General features: G+C 39.1%; 1 protein-coding gene across 1 annotated transcript in view; it reads right to left on the reverse strand.

The window, feature by feature from the left end:
- AIFM1 (apoptosis inducing factor mitochondria associated 1) overlaps positions 1–14486 on the reverse strand; it is an 80711-nt gene that overhangs the window by 49952 nt on the left and 16273 nt on the right. The window contains exons 4-8 of the mRNA XM_088467394.1: positions 12855–12899; positions 12626–12753; positions 10555–10685; positions 9604–9694; positions 5679–5763 (exon numbers count right to left, since the gene is read on the reverse strand). Coding sequence (XP_088323520.1) covers positions 5679–5763; positions 9604–9694; positions 10555–10685; positions 12626–12753; positions 12855–12899 — 480 coding nt within the window. The remainder of the gene's footprint in view (positions 1–5678; positions 5764–9603; positions 9695–10554; positions 10686–12625; positions 12754–12854; positions 12900–14486) is intronic.

The following is a 14486-nucleotide window of genomic DNA, read 5'->3' on the forward strand; positions in this document are numbered from 1 at the left end:
AATCTCCCTTCTGAACATGGATATTAAACTATTTGCCAAGCTTATTGAGAACAGACTTAAAATTCTCCTCCCTGCGTTAGTCTACTCTGACCAAGTTAGTTTTGTCCCGGGTCGTGAGGCATGAGACAACACCACTAAAGGTTATTGATATGATGCAACTCGCTGTGACAGAGCATTCCCCAGCCCTTCTGATCGCCACTGACACAGAGAAGGTCTTTGATAGAATAAACTGGCTCTTCATGAGGGGGTTTCTGGCACACATGGGTTTGGTTCCTGCTTCCTTACATATGATCTTGGCCTTGTATTCTACACCTACGGCCCTTTCCGACCCGGTCTGGATTACCAATAGCACTAAACAGTGATGACCCCTTTCCCCTCTTTTTTGTTTTGTGTATAGAGGCTTTAGCTAGGGCGATCAGACTGAATCCCGACATATCTGGGTTGTCTGTAGATGGTCAAGAATATATGTTAACTTTATTTGCAGATGACCTTCTGGCTGTCCTTACCAACCCCACTACTTCAGTACCTAGCCTTGTTTCTGAGTTTCGGGACCTTGGTTTCTTCCACCCCTCCTAGCCAAGATCAGAAGTGATCTTTGGGACTGGCGCAGAGGTACGTTCTTGTGGTTAGGTAGGGCAAGTATCATTAAAATGAATATTCTTCCAGGAATACTTCAGTTACTCCAGACCCTACCGATATGCATCCCTAGGAGCTGGTTTCTGACCATTCATAGATTGGTGAGGAATTTTGTGTGGGGAGGGCAATGGCCCGCTTCAGGCAGGATGTGCTCTTTAGACGTAGACATTTGGGGGGGGTTTCAGTTGCTCCATTTCTTTATTTATTATGAGGTGATGGCTCTGAGTAGAGTCCTAGAATGGTCTTGACCGGAGTCAGACAGACAGTGGGTGATGCTTGAGAACCATGGACTCCCAGTATGTCTTGGGTTGACAGCATAGCTACAGACTCTTCCATCTGTTAGCCACCAAACTGTAGGCCAGACCTGGACTCTCTGGAAATCCTTAAGGAAAAGACCGTTTCTTCTCCACTCTCTCCTATGACCCCACTCTTTCATAATCCTGATTTTCCCCCAGTGGCGTTCTCCTCTGCCTTCCATCTTTGGATACAGGCTGGTGTGGCGAGTGTCAGCCAGCTGCTGTCCTCATCTGGTGTGCTCTCTTTTAATCAGGTCTAAGAGACTTAGGATATCCCAGCCTCTGAAATCTGGAGATACCTCCCTATCCAACATTTTTTGTCTAGTGAATTGATCCATGAAGCTGCCCGTAGACTCCCGACTACTTTTGAATTGATGTGTTAGCCCCAGTCTCGTCCTCAACATTTTCTGTCCTCTGGATATAAACTTCTCATATTTTTTCATTTTTTCCACGTTGCCTCGCTTCACAGCTGACTGGGAAAGAGATCTGGATATACAACTAGACCCTAAAGATTGGGATAAGATCTTTCACACCACCATGTACTGCTCAGTTAGCTATTCAGTAGTCGAGCCTCAGTTTAAGGTTCTTGCCCGTTGGTACATATGCCACTCAGTACTTGCTACAATGTACTCTGGAATCTCTGCTACTTGCTGGAGATGTTCCTTGGCTATTGGTTCTCCTCTCCATATCTGATGGGAATGTGCTGCTCTCCGCCCTTTGTGAACTCTGTGATCTCTTTATCTAAAGAGATTGTAGGCCAAGAAGTTAGCTCAGAACCTACTTTCTGGCTCCTTAATAAGATTGATTGTTGTAAGCTTGCGAGCAGGGCCCTCTTACCCTTATGTATGTCTTGTATGTATGTATGTATGTATGTATGTATGTATGTATGTATGTATGTATGTCTTTTACAATCCAGTATAATTTTAATTCAAAGTGGAAAGCGCAACGGAATTTGTTGCGCTATATAAGAAACTGCTAAAAATAAATAAATTGATGGACCTGTGTCACACTATAAAAAAAAAAGTAAAAAATTAATGTTGCTTCAAAAAAAATAAAAATAAAATAAAATATAAATAAAATATATATATATATATATATATATATATATATATATATATATATATACACACACACACACATAATATAGCGTTCCCGCTAGGAGGAGGGCAAAATGCGCCCTGCCCTAACAGCCTGCGGGAGCCGCTCTCTCCCGTGGGTGGACAAAATGCGGTGACCCGGTCACCGCCGGAAAATAGACGCCGGGCGCATGCGCCCGGCATCTATTCTCCCTTTCTGCAGCGCTTGGGGGCTGCCCGGCATGTCCGTAAGCGCCGGGCACACCCCCAAGTAAGACGAAAAGGGGACGTGTCTTATAGACACGCCCCTTTTTCATAACCACGCCCCCTTTTTGGGCGCGCGCACAAGATTGCCCTCTCTAGCTCTGGCGCCCTGCCTGCCGCCGGAGCTAGAGGGAACACTAATATATATATATATATATATATATACATACACATACATACATACATACACACACAGAAGATTTTGTGCTTCCATGACAGATAAACACGTTTCTTACAAACGTGTATTCCGTACCCTAATGCGTTGTCAATATGCTTCAAAGTATGAAAAAAAAAATCTCAGGTAAGAAATCTAAATTTAAAGACTTCAAGTACCCTAGTAAATGTTCTGTCATTTAGTAACATATATAGTACAGCTGATCCTAAATAGTTCACATGGATCATTTAATTCTTATCTGCATCATTCTCACCTAATCCACATTAAAAATAGATCTGGTAGCAGAAATTGGGGTTCGTACAGTTAGATGAATAAACAATGCTTTTCCTTTTTTACTCCATTGGAGCCACAAACCCTGTGAAGTATATGTGGGACAGCGGGATTGCAAGCAGTGGCTCCATAGATTAGCACTGTTGCTACTCTGTAAGAGTACGGCACATCATATATCTTCATTTTCTAGCTAGGAGAAAGGCACCAGGTCATCACTGAAGCATAGTGAGGTCACGCAGTTTTGCTGACCTCCATAACACTGAATAGCATGCTGCAGCTGCAAACATGAATTCTGCTTCTGTGGAACCAAAACTCTCTCTAAAAGCAATGGACTAGGTAAACCGCTTCTAAGGGATGATTTACCAGAATGTATCATTTATTGTATTTTTTTATGGCTAGAACTAGTTCTATATTCTTCTATCATTACCCTTTTAGAGCCTGCTGAATGAAAAAAAACTTCTAACATTTCTAAGTGTGGATTTAGGGGATATACAGCCTGGTTCTTTATGTGCTGGTAAGTCCCTGGGATATCTTATAGACCTTGTCTAATCATCAAATTATAACTCAGGAGAAATATCAGAAGAGCTAGGTCATATAATACTGAAGTGGTTAATGGTTATTAAAACAAATGCATAAAACAATGGATATTGATGACATTTCAGCTTCAGATGGCTTTCAAGATCCACTGTACAGGGATCTTACAGACCAAGCTAAAGCGCTTATAATACATCAAGTGGTTAAAAGGTCTAAATAATAAAGAATGCATTGATAAAGAGCAAATTACTCTCAAACGGCTTATCCGTATGTATTCCCTTCAGGATCAGAAAGCATCTAACAGAACTCAGTCATCATGGTAGATCTACTTGACAACTATTCCATTACAAGATGGAGCTCCATTCAAAGATCCTATGGATAGAAAGCTCCTTATTTCTTCAGGAACAGGCCCTTAAGTCAAACACAGCCATGACTTCAGTTCCAAGGCACTTAGGACTGAGGCCATTTATAATGATACAATAAAAAAGTCTTTATGAATTGAAAAGTATGGAATCAAAAAAGGAATAGACTTCAAGTGATGTAACTGCATTTACATCTAGAACCACATATCTAGCAGTAGTGGCCAAAACAGCATTGTGGCTTGCAGCCATGGGTGGCAGATCCACAATCAGCATCACTTACATTTGATGGGATATTTTTGTTTGGTGAAAAACTGGATGCAAATAGTCATAAAATCAGTGGTGGTAAGCAGCTTTATTTACCAAAAGACAAGAGGAATAAGAAGGAAATAAGTTATTGGGCATAGAAGCAGCATTACAGGCAGTATATAGTGGATGAACCTTTAAGCAGCCCTTTCAGGCATCTACAGAAGTAGCAGGAAAAGCAAGTTCTGCATAGAGATTTACACTCCCACCGACTCACTGGGGCTAATTCTGAGTTGGGAGCACACTGGTAAAACCATGTTGCACAGTGTGGGGTGAGGGGAAGGTTAGATGTGAAATGTGCAGAGAGATTTTGATGTGAGCGGGGTGTGTCCAAAATCAAATTTACATAGCAGGGCAAATATAATGCTGTCCAGTATTTGTAGGCTACATGCAAAAGCAGTCAGTATTCACCCCGAATTCAAAAATAATAAATGTATTATACACCTTGCATTGCAACACGATTTGTTCCAGATACAAAGTCGTTGTTTTTATAATATCAGCAGTGGTCTTGGAATAGCAATATTATTAAATCCTACACACTACTGAGACTAAAAGCAATTAGGGGTCTATGTATCAAGCTTTTTGTTTCTGCATAATTTTATGTATTGTTCCTATGTACTAATGACACAATGAGTCACAGAAATCTCCAGCAAAATGCTAATTAGTACTGCAGATCACAGTTCCCATTAAATATCAATGGGGACTGCAATCTGACCCCTATGTACCAATCTCTAAAAAGTGAAGCATTTCGGAGTTTGGCCCCGGGTAGGTTACACCATCTTCAGATGGTGTAAACTACTGTAAGCCTATGGAGGCTCCTGGAGCAGGAGAGAGATCTTTCGATCGGGCTGCATGCGCAGTGTCAGCTTCCACAGAGGCCTTACACAAACTTCAAAGAGTTGTACAATTTGCTAGGGATATCTCTCACATGGACAGCTGTTACTGCCGATGCTTTCCCTGAGAGTTCCCCTTTGTACAAAGCCGGGATATTTTCATTAAAAATTTAAAATTTAAAAATGAAAATATCCCCTGAGATATGGATAGATAATAATCGTGGCAGTTCCACGATTATTAGTACATTAACCACTTAGAATTACAAAGTTGCCATTTGTAATACTAACTTACTGTATGTAATATAATCTAAGTGTATAATGGGAATTAGATACTTGAACATCATGCTCAAAAAAACAGCAAGTCTATTTAAATTTTATATTAGTACCATAATTGTTTACTAGCATTTGAATACATAGTGGACATCACATTGAAATTGAGAGTAAAATTCATTTATTTTGTATCTCCCAGTGATTCCCTAAAAATACACAATAGGAAGGGGAAAGGGCTATAACTAATATGAGATAATATGGATAGGATCGAGTAACACGATCACTGATTTCCTTGCTATATTATAGACTTATTTACTTTTAACAAATTTTGCTTAATTTATAGATCTTATGGAAGGAACATGACGAATATTCTGATTATAATAAAGTTTAATGATTTTTAATATTACAATTAAGAGTACATAACCAAGCCATTGTTCTTTATTTTTCTTGGCATCATTAGATTCATGGTAATAAATATAGGCTTTTTCCCTCCTTTGACAATACCAGATCAAGAGATTTTCTTGATCATTGAATATATTGGGGCAAAATATTTAAAGGAAAGTCCTAACTAAAAAAAAATATTAGTACAAGTGAATCTGTTCTGGAGTAATGTTTTGAGTGTGTATATAAAGCTCCCTAAATATTGTTAAGAACCATACCTGTGGCAATCAAGCATTTTTCATACGAGATATGGGTTCCATCATCCAGTCTCACCTTGTTCTCTCGGACATCCAAATGTACTACCTAAAAATAAAAAACAGTGCAGAATATTTTTTATTTTTTTTTTAACACAATCTAAGCTATTTAGGAAATGGACAAAAATAAGTAGTTTTGTTTTAGTATTAGTTTATTTAGAATTACTTTCACCATATTTTCTATATAATGTCTCTCTTCTTTACTAATCCACTTCAATCTGCAAAGTAAAATCTAAAATGATTTTATTCATGGAAAAATGACAGTACACACCTGGAAAGCAGCTAGGCAATAATGAACATGTCAGAACTAGTGGTGATAATATGATAATTCACACTCAAATGAACATACCGGTCCGTGATCAACCGGTTTTGTATAACGAGATTCCGAGCGTTTCCTTAAACTGGGTAGACGCCTAAAGATTTTCTGTCCAACCATCCAACTAGTTGATTGGTTGGAATGAAAATCTGGTAACATATGGGAGTAAACAATGATCAGCAATTTGCTCCTAAATGCCAGGGCACACATATTCCACAGCGCTTTACAGAGAATATTTGTCCATTCACAACAATCCCTGCCCCAGTGGAGCTTACACTCTATGTTCTCTACCACATGAACGCCTACACAGTAGGGTTAATTCTTGTTGGGAGCAATTAACCTAGCTGTATATTTTTGGGATATGGGAGGAAGCTGGAGTACCTGGAGGAAACCACGCAAGCACAGGGAGAATATACAAACTCCATACAGTTAGGGCTGTAGTAAGAATATAGTTTTATATTAACAAATTGAATATTATGCCTATAAGATTGACTACCAGTCCTATATAAACAAGTCAATTAGCAATCAATCAACTATATTTCTTAATTTAGCAAATGTACAAGTTTTTAACTTTTATGTCCTACCAGCAACAGATTAGAAGTGCAATATCTAGTATTGAGTAACTAATTGCACATTGGGGTGACCTTTATATAATCTCTGCGGTTCACTACACATTTAAAAACGTGCAACCTTTGAAGGCTACAATTAATCTATAAAATCTGATACGCAGTGTAAATTAATTCTCTCAATAACGTGGTTTCACATTTGGGTGACTACTTTTATACAGCTCATTCCGCTTTACAACTGGGTGATCATAAAATGTGAATTTGAGGCCTATGTTATAAGCCACTCTTGTGCATACTGTTTTTAAGACTTGTAGTCCATTAATTCAGTCAATTAATTTCAAATTCCCTCAATAAATGGGTTTCACATTGGAATGGTCTTTCATTATAACCATCTTGCATTTTATATACCGTATGTGATCACTAATGGGAATCCATTCGGATATTGGAATCCTTGAAACCATGTTTAATATTCCATATATCATCACACTATAAGCTTATCTCATTTTGGGATCAATAACTTAATTGTGGATACACTACACTTATATATTTCCATTTACATCTTATATCTACCACATTTAAATGTAACATGTCACTTATAACATATTGTGCTACAACAATAGACCACTCATTTGTTAAACAATCATTACCATATCAGTTGTTCATTAGTGATACATTAACTGTTTCACAGAATAAACTTACAGAATTGATAGACATACCAATATCTACTGTACATGTTTTACGTGGTGTACATACCCTATCGCATTATTGATTCCCTCTTCCTCAATTGCAATATTTACTACGCATTACCTCTCTTTGTCACTTATGTATTTTAAATATTTTGTTTATAGTATGAAGTACTCTGATATTTATTACTACCATAAAAGTTATGTTTTATTCATTCATTTGATACCAGTCTGTGCACCATTATGTCACTCTTGTCTTTTCCTTTTAGACTGTGGGACCTATTTACTAACAGTGTTAGGAGACAGAGTGAAAAGTGATGGGAGCCGATTGGCTGGCACCTTATCACCTTTCACTCTGTAGCACCTCTTTATGTATATAGTATGACTGAAATGTATTATGAAAAAATTTCAGCAAAACACTGGTGAGGAGGCCTCCCCCTCTTTTTTCGCATAACAAACATATTATAAACACCAGGACTATCAAACCTATAGCCCATGGTCTGCAGGATACATGCAGCCCACTACAATTCCATACGACAAAACTCCTGTAATAGCAGTAAAATCAAACAAGTTTCATGTACATTAGCCAAACTCTTAAGTTGGTAAGTGGAAGGTTGGACAATGAGATCCAATGGACCAAAAATATGTTTGACCAATTTCTACACAAGTAAATATAATATCGCAGTCCCAGCAGTAAAAATCATGTACAGATTTCATTGCTGTATGTTTTTAGCAACTGCTGAAAGTCCACCCAAGCTGCAATGTCAAGTCAAGCAAAATATAACAAATGGCACTTTTTGCAAGTCGCTGCTTCTTGGTGGGTTTGACCGTGTAATTTAAAGTGGTAATAATATTAAGTGCAAAACATGCAGTGCATTGCACTTATTATTACCATTTTAAATTTCCAGCTCAAACCCACTTTGTAAATCTAGCCCAACCTCTTGAAAAAAGGCAATAGAAATTGGTGTGTGTGGCCATCTTTAAGGCCTGATTCGGAGTTGCCCGCTATGCTGATAGTCACACAAACAGACAATACATCGGAGTCGCACCGCGCATGAGTCCAGATTTTGGGCCTGATTCCGAGATTTACACCAATGCAATTGCAACTGCCATCTCTTACGGATCGCAGTTGCGAAAATACGCTAATGCCTTCCAAAGCTTAGCCGAGCATAGGGACGCCCACTGCTACCTTCTCATATCTGTCGATGACGTACTACAGCGTAAACAACGGTAACATCAATGTAGATCGGGCAGCCACGCAGCTTGTAAGTCAGGTCTGACCTGCCTCAAACACTGTAAGCTCTCCTGACACGCAGAGAGCTTTCATGCTGCAAAGGAGATCACAATGGCTAATTTATGAAAGCCCATGAAATGGAGTATAAATAGTCCCACCATGACTGCATTTGCCTAGCCACCCCCCTTACCTCCCCCAAACGCTGACTATCCTGTCCCTCACTTTGTGAGTGAATTCTCTGTGCAAGCGTGATTGCAATATAATCGCAGTGCTGCATACACACAGGCTAACAATTGCTCGATCTGTGTAAATATCACCATTGCGTAAATCTCAGAATCAGGCCCTTTGTTCGTACAGAGTCATAGATCAAATTTATATACATGGTAGCAGAAATGTTAAGGCACATTCCTGGAAAGTGACTGGGAGGTAACAGGGAGGTGACTAAAGAAGCACAGAAATGTTACGTCTTATGGGAGCATCTCATGTGGGTCACTAAAAGAGTTTGCTTACAAAGACGCTGAACCATCCACATCGGAGACCATACTCGGACAGAGAAACTACACCTGCCATAGGGATGAAGCAAGTTTTGATGGTAGGTATAAAGACACACCAAGCAGAATTAAGTATCTACGGATGCTGACAGTGGATGTCTCAATCCTTGCACATTCGGACGTATGGATATACACCAGGAAAAGGTTTTGTACTGGCATTAGCATAAAGAAGTCTGCATCTGAATCAGTCCCTTAATCTCACCCAGGTAAACAACAACCTATTCTAGTATTAATGACTGCGGATTTACAGGTACTAAACAGATATAAAACCAATAAAATAGGAGTGGAATGTGAAGTGGTTAAATAGAACGGAATATTTTGGCACGCAAAACAGTGACATCCTCATGTACAAATTGATATGAAGGACTAATAGTACAATCCATTTTGCTACTGTAAAACTTGGATTTGCTGTAGCTCATACAATTACAGATTTTTGGCACTGTTTAAAAAAAGATTTTGGTACACAACTAGTTTATGATAAAGATAAGCAGCACACTTTTAAAATGTCACAAACTCTCCACTCATATAAATGATCTTACCTTTTTCCCAGTTAGAACTGAAACTCCACCATGTTCTGCAGACAGCAGCTCCTCAGGGGCCAAATAGAAGGACGGTGGTTGAAAGAAAATACTGTGTAGAAGAGAAATTATGTAACAATGCTTGAGTTTCCTAACATTTACTCATTTTGCATGGTACAAGCTTAGTTGCTCTCTCTAGGGGCAGTATCCAATTAGCCCCGATCATTTGTCCCAATGTTTATTTTTTGCGCGCTATCCAATTAGCTCCCATTTTTTTTGCATGAAACATTTTCCATTTTCGCCCGAAAACACATAGAATCCGTGGTAAGTTCACCGACCTGTGTGTTTTCACGATCGCTCCATGGAATACAGGTTGAGTCTCCCATATCCAAAATGCTTGGGGACCAGGGGTATTTTGGATAGCGGAATATTCCATATTTTGGAATATTTGCATATCATAATGAAATATCTTGGGAATGGGACCCAAATATACATACAGAATGCATTTGTGTTATATACACCGTATGCACACAGCCTGCAGGTAATTTTATACAATATTTTCAATAATTTTGTGGCTCAAGCAAAGTTTGTGTACATACATGAAATTCATTTATGTTTCATATACACCTTTTACACACAGCCTGAAGGTAATTTTACACAATATTTTTAATAATTTGTGCCTTAGACAAAGTTTGTTTACATTGATCCATCAAAGGTTTCATTATCTCAGTCATTCCAAAATAATTCCGTATTTCTGAATATTCCGTATTTCTGAATATTCCGTATTTCTGAATATTTGGATATGGGAGACTCAACCTGTACATTGCACATATCAGGGATGTCTTGAAAAAATCCACTATAAGTGTCAGCGTTGCGGGATTAATTAGCACTGGGGAATCCATTAGCGCCCAAATAATCTTTGGGGAAAATTGGATACCGCCCTTAGTAGTACATCTCATTTATATCACGCACCTTCGCTCTTTGCCATTCCATTGTTTAAAGCGCAGGGTTTCTTTCACCTCTGGGTCATTTGAGAACCAGAGTTCCTTGGAGAGTGGAGGTCGCATATATGGAGGATCCATTTCTTCTGATACAATCAGGACCTGCAACAATTTTCTTTAATATTTGCAGTACGCTGCCATATTTAGTACACAGAGGAAAGGGCTTTTGGCAGTCATGGTTTAATATTACATTAAAGGAAAGCAAGCAAGTCAGCAGCATATCTGGTTGCATAAGAAGAGGTACAGTATTAGTTACAGGAATACAATAGTTATGTTGCCACTTTATAGGTCACTAGTTAAAACCTAACCAACTAACTCCTTAGTCACCATAACCACCCCACCTTTTGTCGCCATTACTTATTTTACATAAAGCTCATGTCTGGTTATTTTTCACCTAACCATCTCATGTATTCATTTTTGCCTACATTTAAATGCGTACAGTTTTTGAGAGACCTCTAGATTTATACTGTAACTTAAAGATTGCTTCACTCTGCCTAAGTCTCCCCCTTATCACCCCAAAACATCACTTTTTCTTCTAAACTATTACCGAAGTTGGAGGTGCCATGTTACAAATATCAAATCAAAACAAAGACTAGAAAACCAAAACCACCATTAGGCAGCAGCACAACAAACTCATGAAGCACAGGCAGTTTGAGAAACCAATGTCCATGGAAAAGAAACATATAGGGAATCCAAGACATACTATAATTTTGCAATTCGTCTCACCCACAGATCCAAAGAAGAACTAGTCCACTGGTCCCAAAAAACCAGCCTGGGTGGGGATAAGCCAGCTTCTGCTTTCTGTTTATCTACAGGCTGGGGACCTGGATGTCTGCCCGCCCTAGTGGGGAGACCTCCTATTTAAACCAGGCTCAATTATTCATAAAAGTGTTAAACATTGTTTCAATGCAATGTTATTTCTGCTGCAAACAAGTATAATACTAACTCTTATTGGTTTCATAAGGTTTTCATGTCACATCATATATCACAAACATTATAGCACTCCTCTTTTTGCTACTACTTAGTCAAAATTTAGACCAGCGGTTTTCAACTGCTGTGCCGCGGTTGATATTATACAATATTTTCAATAATTTTGTGGCTCAAACAAAGTTTGTGTACATACATGAAATTCATTTATGTTTCATATACACCTTATACACAAAGCCTGAGGATAATTTTATACAATATTTTTACTAATTCTGTGCTTTAAACCTTTGTTTTTTGATGGATCTCTCTCAGTTATGCTTAAAATATTACGTATTTCGGATTATTTGGATATGGGAGACCCAACCTGTATTTAAATGGAGAAATACAATCCAATACTTCCTCAGATAAAGGCTTATCAAATGCTGCACATACACAATGACTTGCTTCTTTTATTTTCTTTAATACTTTACCAATATTTTTCTTCAGTACTCTTCCAACAGTTGGCTTTTTGCTGGCTTGCCTACACTCCATTTGCAAAAACCCATATTGAATATTGCCGGAACTGCAAAGCAGTGTGCATAGCCTCCCGTTAGTCTACAGTGTGACCTGGAAGTGATTTCCTATGTGCTCAAGTCCCATCCCAGTGCATGCCCCTTACACAGAGAGGAAGAAACCAGTAACCAGTCTTTGCTTGTACTCCCAGAGGTGTGCCTCGTGGTTCCTCAAGACTTGACGGGAATAGTTAAGCCACCATAGATAAAATTACCAAAAACTTTGTGGCTGCCATTGAGTTTGGAAAGGAAAATATATATAGAAAACCCTCTGAAGAAAACTTGCCAATAATGGTACATTGGAAGTATAACTAAACATATTAGGAGAGGCTTTAAGAGTAAAAGTAGTACAGTTTGGAGGATGAAAGAACAGAGGTGATTTGATAGAGCTAATGAAGTAGATTATAAGGGTTGAGAGCTCAGAAAGTCCAAATTTGTATAGAATAAGTGATTCAGGCAGATTAGATAGACATGTAGGTTGATTTCTGTGGTAAAATTTCATGATTCTATAAGGATACTATTAACACACAATAGGGTTATTGTAACCGTTTACAATGTACCCACCTTTGCCCCAGGATCTCTGGCACGTATTGATCGAGCTGCAGCAAATGACGCTGTACCTCCTCCAATCAGAAGAAATGGCACATGGGATGGCAGTACTGCAGGAGGTGGAGTTACTACAGTTTCATTTTCTAAACAGGAGTGAGAAATGGTTTACGTGGTCTCTACTAAACATAGCAGAACAGGAATACACAGAAAGAATTAAGGTACAGTGATCACTCCAGTCTCTTACCTTGTTTAACAACCCCCTCAGCCTTTGCGGATTCTGATTCTGATGCTAAAACAAACAACAACTAGTTAAACAGACTTCCTCCAGACTCATCAGGCTAATGTTTCTTGGGCTTTACTCATTAATATTTATGCACAACCAATATAGTATATTATAATATATAGATAGAACAGGAAGCCCCCTAGTGCAGTATTTAGAGTACACGTCCAGTGCAAATTACTTTTATTGAGGTGAAGTAGGAAGCAATAATGCATAGATCTAACATCTTGGCCGTCACAGAAGGGGGAGAGAAAACTCTCCCCGTCCAGCAATCCTTGCAAGTTCTGCAGCGCATCACTATAGTGTGCTGGCTGATACACTTCATCTTGCCTCCTGGCCAGCCGCACAGCTCGACATCTCGCAAACATTTGAAAATCTTATACACAGACGGACCGCCACGGATGCTGCCACTGCACAGAACACATACAAACATGCCGATATGTGTAAAAATAAGCCACAAAAGTGCGCTTATTATATTTTAGCAACATCTAAACGATTTCCAAGGATATGGTGGACTCATCGGATGTTTGCAAGTACCGTTGATGTTTAATCTAAGTTATCTGCTTTGACACATGTGGAAGTTAAGCTGCATACACACGTAAAGATTTTCTGTCCAACCATCCAACTAGTTGATTGGTTGGAATGATAATCTGGTAAGGTATGAAAGCAAATGACAGTCAGCAATTTACTCCCAAACGCCGGAAAATGGACAAAAACTGTTTGAACAAATTGTTTAGAGCAAACATTTAATAAACTTGTCTGAACGACCATTTTCATCTGTTTTCTGACATTTATGAGCAAATTGCTGATCATCATTTACTCCCATATGTTACCAGATTTTCATTCCAACCAATCAACTAGTTGGATGGTTGGACAGAAAATCTTTACGTGTGTACCCAGCTTTAGAACTATGGGCCTGATTTAGTGATGGACGGAACTGCAGAGACACACACAAGCGGCTGTGCAAATCAGTCCATCTAAAATGCTCAAACAGACACCTCCTTGGTGCATCTGCGATCCCAATGCTGTGACCTAGGTCGCAGCCTGGGATCACCATTACAACCATTGTGACCAATGGTCGCTATAGTTGCTCCTTTGGCCAGGCTGCTGAGGCTGAAGTTTAACACAGCCTGGCCGACTCCTGGCCACTTGCAAGGTGAGGAAATCTGCATCCACTGACACACTCTGGCATTGTCCCTGTGACAAGCTACTCCCCGCCCCCCAAACTCCACAGTGTGTCAATCGTGCTGCAACTTGGGAGGGTCTGTGGGAGAGATCGCAGAACCCGTTCTGCATAGTACAGATCCTGCGCATGCGCAGACCATTCACCATCTGAGATATACGCTAATCATTGGGTTACAATACATCTCTGAATCAGGCCCTATATACCAAAAAGCACTGCTTATAGCACATTTGACACATCACCTGGGCCACTACATGTGATGGAATGGGACATTTGGGCAAATTTAAAATGAAGTCCCATTCCATGAATAAGATTGAATAATGAATCTAAAACTTGCTCTCTTTTGTCATAAATCAGTTAAAGCTTAAAGTTGATTGTAGTAAAATAAAAATTAGTAATTGCTGCCAAAAAAA

Source organism: Taudactylus pleione, unplaced genomic scaffold, assembly GCF_031769625.1.
Source record: "Taudactylus pleione unplaced genomic scaffold, aTauple2 ptg000009l, whole genome shotgun sequence".
Lineage (NCBI taxonomy): Eukaryota > Metazoa > Chordata > Amphibia > Anura > Myobatrachidae > Taudactylus > Taudactylus pleione.